The sequence below is a fragment of the Aplidium turbinatum genome, chromosome 4 (assembly GCF_918807975.1).
Source record: "Aplidium turbinatum chromosome 4, kaAplTurb1.1, whole genome shotgun sequence".
NCBI classification, from domain to species: Eukaryota; Metazoa; Chordata; class Ascidiacea; order Aplousobranchia; family Polyclinidae; genus Aplidium; species Aplidium turbinatum.
In genome coordinates, this window is record NC_137475.1 from 11,356,476 (window position 1) to 11,371,007 (window position 14,532).

Here is a 14,532-nt window from a genome sequence, read left to right on the forward strand (position 1 = left end):
CACATTTGGGGGAATAGTCCACATTTCATCTTAGGAGCTGGCTTGAACTTGTTATTATCAGCCCATCACTTACAAAAAATAATTCCCCTCTGGTTCAAACGTATGTTTACGTGTGTCCTGCTGTAACCACAATCATCTGTTGAAATGCTACGATCTTAGTTAAAGGTAAAATGAAAAGGCATCACACTTTTCTACGAAAGTTTAAGCGTTTTTACTGACAGAAAAACATTCTTATCTTGCTTTAAAATACGCTTCAAACAAGAGTTCGATCCAACAATATCCGGTATGCTGACTGACTTTCAGCATCATTTTGAAACATGTTTGACTGAAAACAGTCTTGGTAATGGCAATCAATTTCACTTCAATACGTTTCAAACATGGTGATCTGTATGGGTCGCCAGGGTTTCAACACATTAAATACTTTTGAATTTACTTCAGCCAACCTGATTCACACCTACTTAAAAAAAAAGAGATTGAAACCACATCCATCTAGCACAGTTCTGCTGTTGTACTTCACAATGTATCTTAGCTTAATGCTGTAAGTTACCATAAAAGCGGCAAAATAGAATGTTTGTTTGGATTTTTATCAGAAGATTTTTGTACCTGCCGGGATCACAGATTTTGGAAAGGCATGTACAAACACGTCACAACCACACGTGCAATCGATCTGATGTTATTGCAGTTGCGGTTTGGATTACAGCATGTCAGCACTGAATACATCTCACTCACGTTCCGAAGAAGAAACTCAGCCAAGGCACCCAGCCTGGGTTCGTGCTCGTTCGGGCATGTCCACTGGAGAGGACAACGAAGGATGCAGTCCCAAAAAAAGAAATTATTCTGAAGTAAGTGGTTCTTTTTCGACGTTTCTGTTTTTTTGTAAGTGAGCACTAGAGTGACTAGACAGTGTTTTAGAACTCCTCGTTGTGACCGAGTGATAAATAATCGCAATTGACTTTGACGCTCAAAAGGTTCTCAGTTTGACTTTACTCACATGACAAACTTATCATGAGTTGCCAAGGCCAAGTACACTCGATGTGAGTCAAACTGACAAGTTTAAAGGTAGGCAATCGACTTTCTTGCTTCCCTATTACCTTAATCTGACTAAGAAACAACCGAGGACATTAACGATTTTACTCCCGTTTTGTCCACCAAATGGAGCCGAAGGTCTACGTGTCTTAATTGGTAAGACCAAAAACTGGCTTCCTAAAAGCCCGTAGGTATAGTCCATCAGAGAAATATCACCCAATCTGGAACGGTACAAGCTACAAGGATAGACCCTTGGCTCCAGAGGCCCAACCGGCAGTGACGAATCTAAAATAATCACCAGAAAGTACAACCCTGGACGCATTGATTGCCTTTAAATATTTGGGTTTTCGTAATTTAGGTCTGCTATGTCTTATTGCGGTAATATTTGTTATAGTCTCGTATTTGTGGTTGAAGATGGTTTTCAATTCGTGCTTAGTTTGTTTTTATGGAGAAAACTCGTACATTGTTCAGACGAACAAAAAATTATCTTTCCGTACAAGTTGCTGCCTGCGTGACTTGTTTTTGTAATGTTTATTTTTCAAATTTCATTATTTCATACTCGCGTGGCTAGCCAGATGGCGTAGATTCCGTAGAATGTAGATCATGCACACTGTTTTGCCCGATGGCGCAGTTGATATGTGATTGCTTTGGTCAATTTCTCCGCCAGCAGAAGAGCTTTCTTAAAGCCGAATATAATACGGGACGTGCTTGTTTATTATTTTCCCAGTTTGTGTCATATTCTTTATCATTTCAGATTGATTCGTCAGCTGTAGAAAAAGGCAGTGTTGTAGCCAGCCAAGGCAGTGCCATTCAAACGAGCTTCCAAGGCAGAGAAAGAACACGAACTGTCTCAAGCGAAGAGGAACTCATCTGCCCAATCTGCCACAGAGGCTTTATGTCGAAATATGGTTTGCTGAGTCATTTGGAAATTCACAGCACACCAGAATTAAAGTACGTTATAATATCTTTTTCATTAGCTAAACAGTTTTTAATACATTTACATTGTTTTTCGTTTTTGTATGGTTTGTTTCTCTTCCTGTGTCCTTTTGAGCAATAATATAAACAAATGACGCTGAAACGATCTTTCCAAATGTCGATTGGTCTCCATAATATTTATTATAAAACCCATACATAGCGATGTGTTTCACACAAAACAGTTTTTGTTATCTTCCATTAGATTTGCATGATGCATGCAATCAAGTAAGTTGGTTTCTTACTGTCACATTGTACGTAATACTGCACAGTGCACATGTCCACAGCTCTATGTTGTACACCACACTGAGGTTATACATAACATTTCCTGCTCTAGCCAGCTGTTACTATCAAATGTATGATTTTGGCATTTATTTGTATTATTACTATAAAATTTGGGCTGCACAATCGAATGATAAGACCCCTGATTCTACGGTGGAAAGAGTGTCGGTTCGACACCACTCAGGAGCGTGTGGCTGTGATAATAATGATAATGTTATGGTTTTATTTATTGTCGCTTTACAACAGCTAAGGTCTTTTAGCGACAGGGCTCATGTTTAATTTTATATCAGGTTTTACGATGCTATCACATTATTACCCGATTTATTCTCACTGCGTTACACAATGGTACCGTTTTTTAAATCTTCGGTTTGACCCGACCTGGAATCGATCTCAGATCTACCAGCACCAGAGCCGAAGGCGAAACCACTCGGCCACTGAGCTGGTTGCGTGTGGGTGTGGCTTTGGCCAGCTAGACGCTTTAGTGGCATGCCTGAAGGTGGGCACAAAGATTGACTTTTTGCCTTCTCGTACACTTAATCTAAATCTTTAAGCCCCTAGTGTAAATCTAATTAAAATTACGTTTTTGCAACGTTTAACCAGCGTAACAGTGACTCTACTGTCATGCTTAAACTCTTCGTTCAGGTGCGCACCTTGTGATTTGAGGTTTTCGACTCGAACCGAATTTGTAAACCACCAAGTGGCAATTCATCAAACAAGGCGAAATAACCGTTCGATTGTCCCATTGCCTGTTGAAGCTACATCTCAAAAATTATCACAAGTTTCATCGAAAGGAGCGAACACCGCCGTCACAAAGACTTACAATGTGCTCAGTGGTTTCAACGATCTTTCCATCATTGACTTCAGCTGTAAACAGTTTCCCGCTATTTCGGAGGTGGGATGTTGCTGCATTTCTGATAATCCGTTAGATATATTCTCACCGCGCTGTTAATTTTAATCGCAGATAAGGCAGGTCTCACGTGGTAACCGATTCTTTGTGCTTTAAAGATCTGAGATGCATCAGGAAGCCAAAATTAAGCTCTTTGATTAACGAAGTAAAACTCAGTATAAGCTTACTATACTTCAGAGAAGCCTGAGTACGATCAATTTGGCACTTTGTTACTTCTTTTTATATCGCATGCAGTTTCAAACAAGTGTGTTTTTATATTGGTGCTATTACCAGTGAGTCATCACTGACTGAGTTCACTATTTTCTGAATGATATATTATAAACCCAACTTCCGGGAAAATTACTTTGCAGGGCATATGCTCGGAAAGCCTGCACCGCTTAACAGAGAGAGACAGTCGCCATTTTTTCCTTTGCAAGAGCTGTAACTATCTTTATCCAACTCTTTCTGCCCTTCAAGTCCACATGGCAAAATTCCACGCGTCACCCAATGGCGACAACCAAAGGGCATTCCAAGAAAGTTCTGAACTAAAACTGAAGCAAATTGACACCAACGGTGTTGCCTGCGTGCCTTGGAACAATGCAGACGGGTTCAAGCTTCCTAGCAAAGTGAAGAATCTTGATTTACAAAAATATCCGGAAATCTTAGGTCTTGCTCCAAAAGATTCAAACACTGCAAAAGGTGGGTGTTGAATTTGTTGAAAAAAGCATTTGTTACATTAAAATAATGTTGTAAGACGTAGCATAGCCAGTTGTGGTTTAAGCTGGTAAGTTAAAAGGTTGAAACTAATAATTTGAATGATTCTGCTCGGTAATGACATTTTGTGCATTTTGACATTTTGTGCTGCCAGATTGAAAATGCGAGCACTCACAGTTTGTAAAAAATTCTTATTGTGCTTGATAAATTGCGACTCTTGGTGTTATTAAAGTTGAAAATCCAACTTGACGCTGTGAAATCATCAAATCTATCTCATCAGCACTCACGTTTTCAATTCAAGATATGTTCTTGAACCACGACAAAGACCAAATCATTTTTCACAGTATTTTTCGAATTTTTTTTGCAAAGAACAATTTATTTTTTGAGTTTTTTCACAAGACAAAATTAGGCTTACTGCATAATGCAGTCTAAAAGAAGAATTGTTGTCTTCTAAGTTGGAAGAGCCGATGGAAACGTTCCAGTCGACTATGACATGGATGACGGCAACGTCCGCACCTCTCCGATGCTGGCTTGTCTTCAGGTTCCCAGATGGATGCGAGAATCCGAAACTACGGATGACGCTTTCGATTTGTTTAACGTTAAGACCACGGATGGTAAGTCCTTGGTTGAAATTGAATTTTATTGAACGACTGTCGCACTGAAAAGTATAAATCGTGTTGTAAATGCGCGCATATTCTAAGGGGTGCTTACGTTAGAAATGTTACGTTTTTATATTTACTGTTTATATGTTATCCTTGTCTCACTTAGTGTCAATTGCACAGAGGAGGTAACAATACTAGAGTTTGCCCACCCATCTTTTTTCAGTATATAAATTTTTCTGGGCTAACTCTGAAAGAAGATTTAGTAACGCCGTATTACTTGTTAGTTATTTATAGTTGTTGAAGATAGTTGGTTATGAAATGCTTTTGGTTTGTATTATCCTTTTGATGTATAAAGTTGTGCTGTATCCTAACCTAAATTTGATCAGCTGGTAAATGGTAACGTTTCTTGTTCTAAAAGCTTCTAAAGATCGTCCTTCTCTAAAGATGAAGATTGTGCGTCGGAGAGAAGAGAGAGAGAGCATCACTCGTTTTACCAATAGCAATTACTACATCTATGATGAGCCAGGTAGCACTGACGGATAATGATACTGTGATGTCTTGTGTTTTTCATTACGACTATCGAACTAAAAAACCTTTGTTTTCATGTCTATTTATTTAATCATTTCTACCAAATTTTATCGGCAGTGTAGCTGAGTTGTCAGAGGGTCTGTTCACGATCTAAAGGAGTTTAGTTCGACGCCCACTTAAAGTACTTGTTCATGTCTTCCAAGGCATTTAGTATAAACTTTAAACAATCGGGCTTAAGTGTTAATGCAAAACAGATTGATATCATTGCTTGATATGTGGATAACTGTCATACAGTAGTGCATCTGCACAGTTATTTTACCACCATTATCAGTAGCAATTATTATTAAACAATTTCCTCTTGCTTGGATAATAACTCAGTGGATGACCACTCACTTCTGCAAACAAAATAAGAACAATATCAATCCCAAATCGTTGAACTTTCACTTAGACGGTTAAGCTAGGGATTGTAGATCATAGGGATGCGAAACTACATCCGCTTTTGGCTTATCCGCAACACTAGAAGGGTTACGTTTTATTTGTAATTTACAACATAATGTACTTTTTATGGGTTATGTAAGAAGAGTGAAGTTGGTTTTAAAGTAATTTAAGGTTTTTAGTTGAAAGCAAGCCAGCAGCAAAGCGAAAAAAAAATGTTAAATTGGAAATTGACCCTTTTAATGTTGGCGGAACAACGGAGTTGCGCGTCCCGTAATGTACTGTCCCTAGTTAGCAGTTTTTAAGACAACACCTTAATCCGTAGCACGAAATAGATGATATAATCTATTGGCAACAAAACTATACTGGAAACGTGCTGGTAACCTCAATGACAAGAATCTCAAAAACTTTGCAAATACTATTTCAGTTTAGAAAAGCTGGAAAGCGATCCTTTGTATTTATGCGGAACAGTTTCCTAGTCTAAAGTCAAACTCATATGTCGGATAATTGAGTTTGTCTTTGTTTATTAAATAACAAGTCTCGCCATTGTGTTCTAGGTACAAAGGAATCTAAGGAGAAAGCTATGGAGAATTTTAAATTCACTTTGAACGGTGAGATTCATTGTATCATTGTATTTGTCACATTGTTTTTCTTTGGCGTTATAATTTGGTTCAGTGCAGTCGACAATACTAGTGTTAGCAATACTTTTTGATAGTGCGGATAAATAGCGCAGTGGCGTAGCAACGCAATATGCCGCCCTTGGATTTTTGCACGAAATGCCGCCCTCCCCCCCCCCCCCTTAACACTGTCGTAAATGCTGATTAAAATTCCACACAATAGAAAAATTAGGCTACAGCAGTCTTTGTTTAGTTTTTATTGAAAGTTCAAAATTCAATACGTCCAGCTTTCATTGAAGCAAATTCAGCTATTAAATCATCAAAAGATAATGTCTCGACTAAATCACTTTCAATGAACAGTAGGGTATTGCTGGCGCAGACCGCCTGCTTTCTCCCATGGTCGATCTCAAGTAAAATTTTATCACTTAAGTTTTGAAAAAACTTCTTTCACAGCTTGCGATGAAAACGGCAACATTGAGGTGAAACTTATGGCTCATCAATGAATAAGGTGTTGATTCACATAAACAATGTTTGCTTAACCACTGCAGCACGTCCAGCAGTGCTTTAGCGTCATTTTTAAATGTAAAACCACTAGATTGTACTAGTCGATTAAATTTAGAGATTTCTAGTCTTAACTCAGTAAAATTTACGTCATCAGCATACATTTTCTCAAATTTGTCCATATCTATTTCGATACTGTCACTTCGCAACAAGGAGTAGAGATTTAAAAAGCCGAATACTTCATTTAGCAAGCACATATTGCTGAAATGCTTTCCAGCTTCACTCCGAAACCGGTCCATAGCTTCTAACATGCATCTCTTGATTTCTTCAACAGCCGAGTGACTACGTCTGCATATTCGCCAGGCATCCTTTTCTTTCTTCTGATCCGATTCTCTTCGATCAGCATTCCTTGCTTTTTGCAGATCTTGATCGCTCTTTCAATGCATTGCTTTACCAGCGCATTGCGCTCATTGTTAAAAAAAAAAACAATAAATTCTTCCATCCTGTGGGTACATTTTCCCAGAGACAGACCTTTTCGCTGTAATTATTTTTGAGTGTCATAAGATTCTTTTGGAACTTCCAACCAAAATTGTAAAATATCGCATCAAAGATTCCACCCTCTTCCTCGTGCATCAATATTTTCATTTTGATCACAAAGTTTGTTTAATACACCCACCACACCAATGAAATATTGCTGAAGCGCTTTCACAGCTTCATAGTGCGCACTTCATCGTGTGTCAGCCACTCGTTTTACCACATTAGGCACATACTTAAGCAACACCTCCCATCTGTGAATAGAAGCAGAAAAGAAGAAATAAATCCTTTCCACAACAGCAAAAAATGGTTCAGAAACTTCCGACGACGATCCAACTGCGTGAACTCCTGCAAGGTTAAGTGAGTGGCTTCTACACGGGATAAACAAGGCTTCAGAACTAATATTTTTTTTATTCTGCATTGTACTCCAGTACGGACTCCTGCCATGGTGGAAGCATTGTCGTATGCTTGGCCTCTACCAGTGCCGGTCTTTGGGATGTGCAAACCGTGCGATCGCACAGGGCCCGCAAATTAGGGGGCCCGCAATTTACTCAGAAAATGCAGTAATTTTGTCATTTTCAATGGAAAATTTCAACAAGTGAATTCAACAAAGGAATTAGCAACAAGAAAACATAGAGACTCAATGAATTCAACCTATTTCGTCACCTGAACATTTCGTACCCTGAAAAGATCAAGCAAAAAAAACGACATAGCCGAAGTCGCTATTCGGAGTTGCCGCAAACATTTCAAAATTTCTCGATCTTTTCAGGAGACGAAATAGGTCGAAATTTAATTTTGTTACACGATTTCAGGGTACGAATTTTTCAGGGGACGAAATAGGTTGCATCCAGACTCAACATAGAGACATAGCTTTATTTCCGAAAAATGCCAAAGAAAGCATGATCTTATCCTTTTGCTATGCCACCGGACAGCACCATTTTACAGTAATATTCATACCTAAATTTTTGTTGAACATGCTCTCAGAATGCCCCAAATTCAAAGTAATTTTTCAAAATTTTCTGGGGGAGGCCCCCAGACCCCCGCCGCTGGTTGTCGCCTTCGGCGATTACGCCGCCACCACCACCCTTCCCCTTTCAAAGTACCTAGCTACGCTACTGAATTGGATTATTGTCATTGGGGCCCGCAAGGCATATTCCGCACAGGGCCCGAAATACCCTAAGACCGGCACTGCCTCTACACATCATTATGTTTAAGCTATTTGCTGAAGCTCATTGAGAATAGACTTAGTAATTTCATCTACTTTTTTCCGTGCAGTGGAAAAAGAATTCAGAAAGGATTCCTTTATTTGTAGCCTACCTCGTTATTGCTGTCGATTTTGAGCTATCTAACAATAAAAGCTATTTTATCGATATGAAAGTCGTCAGGAGTAGGCCTACAGTCAAGTAAAATTGAGACGTACTTTGCTGTCTATCTCCTCCAGCATGTGATCTTTAACCTTTTTACCAAAAAGCTCAATTAATTCATTTTGGATAGCTGGTGAAAGGTATGTTGTCATGCTCTTTTTGGCGAGTTTGGTACTAAAATGTGCTCGTAAATGACTGTACTGTAATTTGCGAGGAGTTTTAAAATTTCAAGAAAATTTTCCTGGTTCCTTGAATTAGAATCTTCCAGATGACCACAAAGAGGAAGATTTTGTTTACTAAAACACTTTATGATTGCGATTACGCTCTGGAAGATTTTTCTCCATCTATTTTTTCCTTATTCGTAAGAATGTAGATTTCTTTGTCAGTTGTTTGAGAATAAACTAATGTGACTGTCTTTGTTCGTTTAAAACATTATCAAATTCTGCCGCCCTCTAGCAACGTGCCGCCCCTGGATTTATCCACAAGATCCAATGGGTAGTTACGCCACTGTAAATAGGTCCTAGTCAAACAAGATGTTAAAACTCCAACAACTTATATGTTTTTGAAAAGGTCTTGAAATGTTCTATTATCTATCAGATAGAAGACAAATTTTTATGAAATAATAACGTATAAGTTAATTAGCTAGCCTTGCCAAAATAAAAAAATAAAATAAAGTTAAAATATTTGAAACATAGATCGACAATAAATGCTATTATTAATACAAAAAGTGCTCAATATCAAGCAGAAAGCCAAGCAGAGCTAATTACATCAAATAAAAATCAAGTGATTACCTTCTAAAACCGCTACAGCCTGTTTCACCGTAAAAGGGAGATCATCAGAAGGTCCTTTTGATGATCTCTTGATGATCTTTGATGATAATGATAAACTTTTGTCCTTGCAAATATAATTTTAAAACCGCAACAATTTACAATTTGCCTAAATTCTTCGCTTTTTTGTAGCGGGGGTGCGACTGCACTCCCGCCTCCTACGGCTATGACTGACGTGCTAAGTGTTGGGCGTTTGCAACTTTCGGTTTTCCTTGGAAAGTTGTGGTAGTAAAAATAATTTCGCTACGATAGTAAGTATTTCATTTCTGATGTAAAGTGAATTGTAACTAAGATTGTAACAAAAGAGGCACTGACTTTTCTGGCATGATAAATGTGAAAAAAGCTCTTTTTTTTTATTTAAAAATATAATTCCAAATAGATGCCAGGTGAGTGCCTTTAGCTAGACTTGCTTTCTTTTGTCACAAACCTCTCCTTCTGTCACTAAATGGAACTAAACGTTTCATTTTCATTTGTTTTAACAAACAGATGCAAAGCCTTCAAATCCTGCCGGGAAGAAAATTATTTGCAAACCATGCGGAGGAGTGTTTGCCAGTGAGGCTGCTCTAGCCTGCCATAGATTGGGAAGCATGTGTGGAATTGGTATTCGAACGTCTGGCAACGGAAAAAAGATGTTTTGGTGTCGGCTTTGCAACTACACTTCGTTTGAGAAAAGCACTATATTAAGGTCAATTGATAAAGTATTTATTTATTTTTTGTTTTGATGGAATGAATAATAGATTGCTTGTCTTATTTACCGGTACGCGTTAGATATTCATAACATTTGCAGTTTTGCACGTATGAGAAACACCCAGGGTTTATCTCCCAACATCTCAAGTTCTGAAATTTTCGGGTAAGGTGGCGAGACCTTTTATGTTCTGGTAAGAAGAAACGTGTCAACAGAGAAGTTTCGGGGCTCATCGAACTCTTTTCAACGTTAACGAAATGCCAAAGCAACATGCATTCTTGCCTAAATGATACGTTTTTTCATCGTCATTCTTCTGTGATTAAGTGCCTTAAATTTTTGTTAAAAAGAAACTTCTTTTCGTGTTCATTCGTTGGAATTCTGTGAGCTTTTTGAATCTTGCAAGGAATCCTTGTCGTTTCGTGCAGTTTTATGTTTTTCTTGTTTATAAAATTGCAAAAAGTGCTATTCTATTTCCAGGCACCAACGCACACATACTGGAGTTAGACCTTATACCTGCAGGCTTTGTGAAATTGCTTTCACGACTAAAGCCAACTGTGAACGTCATATCCGCAAACGTCACAGCGGCCGAGTGACCACCGACATGGACGTCAAGAATGCTGTGAGTGATTTTATGAACCGTTTTTCGCACTTTGCCAAGTTTTTGTATAAAATGACTTTCTATTGCTGAATTCAGAACCAAAACGTTTGGAAGCACGCGTCTACCCGTGGCTTTAGTAAACCTTGATATCGTCAATAACTTTGTGACTGACGTTTTGATTATGAAGATCACGAACATGTTGACAATAATGCAGTGCAGTACAACGCGAAGTTGTTGAAGACAGTACTTTTTTAACTTGGGTGCCAATACGCCAAAGAGATCGTTGACTTTGTTCAAGATTTCAAGAGCGAGTGCATTTTTTTTAAACAAACCTATCAATTTAAATTACGTCATGCGGGTACTATGTACAATTTTATACACAGTACGATGTAATCGCGTTGTAAAATTTTGCGATATACGCAGCCTAACCACTGTTACATGCAACTGCATCATCACACCACCGTGTGAAGATCTTCACGTTGATTCAACGTCAAAGGTCGCGTCAAATGAAACAAATGTCAAAAGAATACAAAAAATGAAAATCTTCAAGACGCATATAGCACCAGCCGCAGCGAAAAGCTAATTCCTTGTTATGATAAAAAAAATGTCAAAGATCTCGTTGTTTCAGGTGCACTGCGACTATGGGCTGATGAAGAAAGCAAGAGAGGGTGAGATAGACATCTCTGCCAAAACGAAGACCCACGCAAATCGTTATTTCAAGTAATTTGTTTGTTTGGTTGCACGTAATAGTGGTATGTGATATTTTACTAGCGCTGGCTCGCAGCGTCGCTGAGTGTGATTGAAAATCGTCTGTAGTTTGATAGCACGCATAGCATGTGTCATACCATTGTTTCGTCATAAGAATAGAAGCTATATTAGCCTCTTATCATGAAGTTGATATCAGACACGTACTGCTCTTGCAATCTGGACAGTCGAGGCTCAGTGGCTCACTAAATAACTTGTTGAGCCTCAATTACAATCTTGCAACCGCAAACATTTAAGAAATCATATCTTCTAGACTTGTTTTTTGTGTAGTATTGTAATAAAACTTTTGTAGCTTTCAATCTTCATGCGTTTGAGAATTTTCTTTATCTTACGATAATTTCACATCGCTTCAGCAGCACCGAAATCAAACTAATCTGTCTTCCCAGTGCGGAGGCATCTTTCGCTTTCCATTTTGAATGTCGACTTTGTGAAGCCACCTTCACTTCCCGTGGCAACGGCACCCGTCACGTGATTGCAAAGCACGGCGTTGCTGGGGGTAAGCACGCTAACGACGTCATCAAATACGTTGAAAAGTCAGAAAAGAGCAAGGGAGAAGCTAATAGTCATAACCAAAGCGTATCACGATCAGGTACATAGCCTAATTTGTCTATGGTTCTGAACGTTTTGCTTTAAAAAAAGAAAGAATAAACACATTTCGCTTTTGAAACCCTGAAACATGTTGCCGTATAGATCTTTGCTTTTCAAGTGTTTCTATTAGTTTTACGTATTTTTTACTGAGATCACGTCCCGGGTGAAGATCTCTAGACCCGATCTATCAGCTCAGCTGCTATCGAGGTTATTGAATCGATGTCCTACGTTCAGGTTCTTTGCACACTACACAGTTGTAATTTGTTTACTAGCTTTCCATTTAAAACTAATTTTTAACTTCTGAAGTTGACCCTCTTCTGTACAATCTTTTGTGTTTAGCTTCCAGTATCGCAATCAACTCCAATGAAAAACGAAATTTCTCTCATCAAGAACAAAAGCAAAAGGTAGACGAGATTGCTAGTATCCTTAATTGTATGCTTCTGTGTCACGTATACTTCTTAACAACAAATTGCTGCAACCGAACTTTGTTTCATAAACAACATAATTTGATCTAGTATGTAAAAGCATGCAATTAAAAGGCAGCTCTCAATCAGTGAATGCCTGATATCACGAACAGCAGCGACAACGGATAACTTTCGTCCTAGCCGCTTTTGTAGTTCGAAACTTCTGTATGTACAGTTTTCTTAACAAAACTATCAGAGTTAATCTTAGGAAGCATTTTTTTGTGGCTGATTGCTTGATATTGATAAGTGTCTATTTTGATGAGTAGTGCATTGCAAATGGAGTTTTGTTGCCTTGCAAACACACCACAGATGGGAGATGATTAAAGACACATTTTTTTGCTGTTTTTATGTTTTAACGTCAAAAGACGGCAAATTGACATGAAAATGGTGGATTCGAAGACAGGTGTAATCAAAGAGATAACGATCCTATTACTCTTCTTAGTTATGTCGACTCTGTTCACAGACCCAGCCCATCATGGGGATTCCTCCATCCAGAATGCCGAAGTCTACACAGGTTCCCAAGCTAACACCATTGCACAAGATCAAAGCTTATTATGAAGCTTCTACAAAAATGCTGACTCATTTTCAAAGAGATTATGACGAAGCAGTTTCCTTTGTGTCGAGTACGTAGAAAGTTTGTACCAAAATCCTGATCATTCACGTATTCTAACTTGTTGCGATGGATAAATTTTTGACAATGTATTGAAAATAAATTATGATTGTTCGGGTTTTGCATAGTACAGTAGTTTGGGCTACACGCCGTAACCATTCATAAGATCCGAAAGACACTGATTTGAAACTCTCATCAAATGGGTTTGAATTCTTTTCACACCTGAGAATACGTGAAGCATGTAACATTGTACCTCACTCGTACTGATGCCGTGGGTCCATACAACTTCCATTCCCGATGTTTAATTTCAAAACTGGGATAAAATAGCAAAGTTTTCATATTAATGGTTAGGTGTAGGTTTCAGTAATATATGAGCCACTTTGTGGTAATATAACGTCACAAAACGTTGAAATGTTGATTTTTATTATTTAGGTAATCCAGATCCTGAGAAGTTCATGTCTAAAGTTTTATCTCTTCTTCACTCCACTTCCATTGAGTGGAAGGACGACACTTCATCAGAGAACAAACCCCAATCCGTTTTCACTCCCATAGATGCTCATTTCTCTGATCCATCTGTCTTCCGATCTGCGTCTGCAATGAGGAAAGAAAACTCATCCCAAAGAGAAGAAGCTAATTCTGCTATGAGCATAAACGAAGAATTTAACAATCCATACAATGAAGGTAACAAATTTGAAATTGTTGTTTTATCTTTTTTAACAGTTTGATCTAACAGCTCATCTGAGGAAGACTTGGGCTTTTAAATGACGAAATAATAATGTCAATCGACGACGTTTCGCTTTTTCGTAGGTAGCTTTTCTCGCTACCGAGCCTCCGTGTGTACGGCTGAGCAGCTAACTTAAGGCATGCACTGTACAATTGTACATGATAGCCAGTGGCTACAAATTGCCAATCTCTGAGACGATATCTTGGTCGTTGGTTCAAATTCGTATTTACGAAGATCAAGCGGCGTGATCGTAGCAGCTCTGTTTTCAGTCTGATTGTAACTATTTCAACACGTTGATCTTCCTACGACATCGAATACGTTTAAAATGACTTCGACGACTGGATGTGTGTATTGAGAACCAAGGATAGCAATCAAATGAAAACGTGTTAGTTTATAGAACAAGCCCTCAGCGCAGTTCAAACACACCCATTCAACCATACTCAACTTGTGCCAATTGAACAAGGTGGTAGCGTCGAAGACATTGATGCTTGTAAAGCAACCTTTACACTTGTAGACACTACATAGCAGACACCGCGCATTATAGTAATATGGCCGCTACACGTGCTCTTGTAAGCTCAAATTACAATGGTAAGGCTTGGTATACAGCTGCACATTTGTTGCTGCATTGATAATTATAATTTATTATTTTGCTTGTATTGCGATGTCACAGTTGCAATACAAGACATAACTGGAACCAGCAAAAGGACATGTGGTCGTCGAGTCAGCTGCTTCCGTCATAATGTGTCTTGTCGATAGACAGTCGTATGCTCGAGAGCGGTGTCGAACCGACGTCCCTTCGAGCGTCACGCG

The 14,532-nt window shown here is 38.6% G+C and overlaps 1 protein-coding gene across 2 annotated transcripts in view; it reads left to right on the top strand.

Moving 5' to 3' along the window:
* LOC145769388 (uncharacterized) overlaps window positions 1-14,532 on the top strand; it is a 33,785-nt gene that overhangs the window by 5,206 nt on the left and 14,047 nt on the right. For both annotated transcript variants that reach the window (XM_082581007.1, XM_082581008.1), the window contains exons 2-15: window positions 683-842; window positions 1,781-1,977; window positions 2,923-3,172; window positions 3,538-3,865; window positions 4,336-4,494; window positions 4,901-5,008; window positions 6,003-6,056; window positions 9,775-9,973; window positions 10,451-10,592; window positions 11,200-11,291; window positions 11,723-11,925; window positions 12,264-12,328; window positions 12,852-13,011; window positions 13,431-13,679. In XM_082581007.1, the coding sequence (XP_082437133.1) occupies window positions 702-842; window positions 1,781-1,977; window positions 2,923-3,172; window positions 3,538-3,865; window positions 4,336-4,494; window positions 4,901-5,008; window positions 6,003-6,056; window positions 9,775-9,973; window positions 10,451-10,592; window positions 11,200-11,291; window positions 11,723-11,925; window positions 12,264-12,328; window positions 12,852-13,011; window positions 13,431-13,679 (2,347 nt within the window). In that variant the 5' untranslated portion in view covers window positions 683-701. The remainder of the gene's footprint in view (window positions 1-682; window positions 843-1,780; window positions 1,978-2,922; window positions 3,173-3,537; window positions 3,866-4,335; window positions 4,495-4,900; window positions 5,009-6,002; window positions 6,057-9,774; window positions 9,974-10,450; window positions 10,593-11,199; window positions 11,292-11,722; window positions 11,926-12,263; window positions 12,329-12,851; window positions 13,012-13,430; window positions 13,680-14,532) is intronic.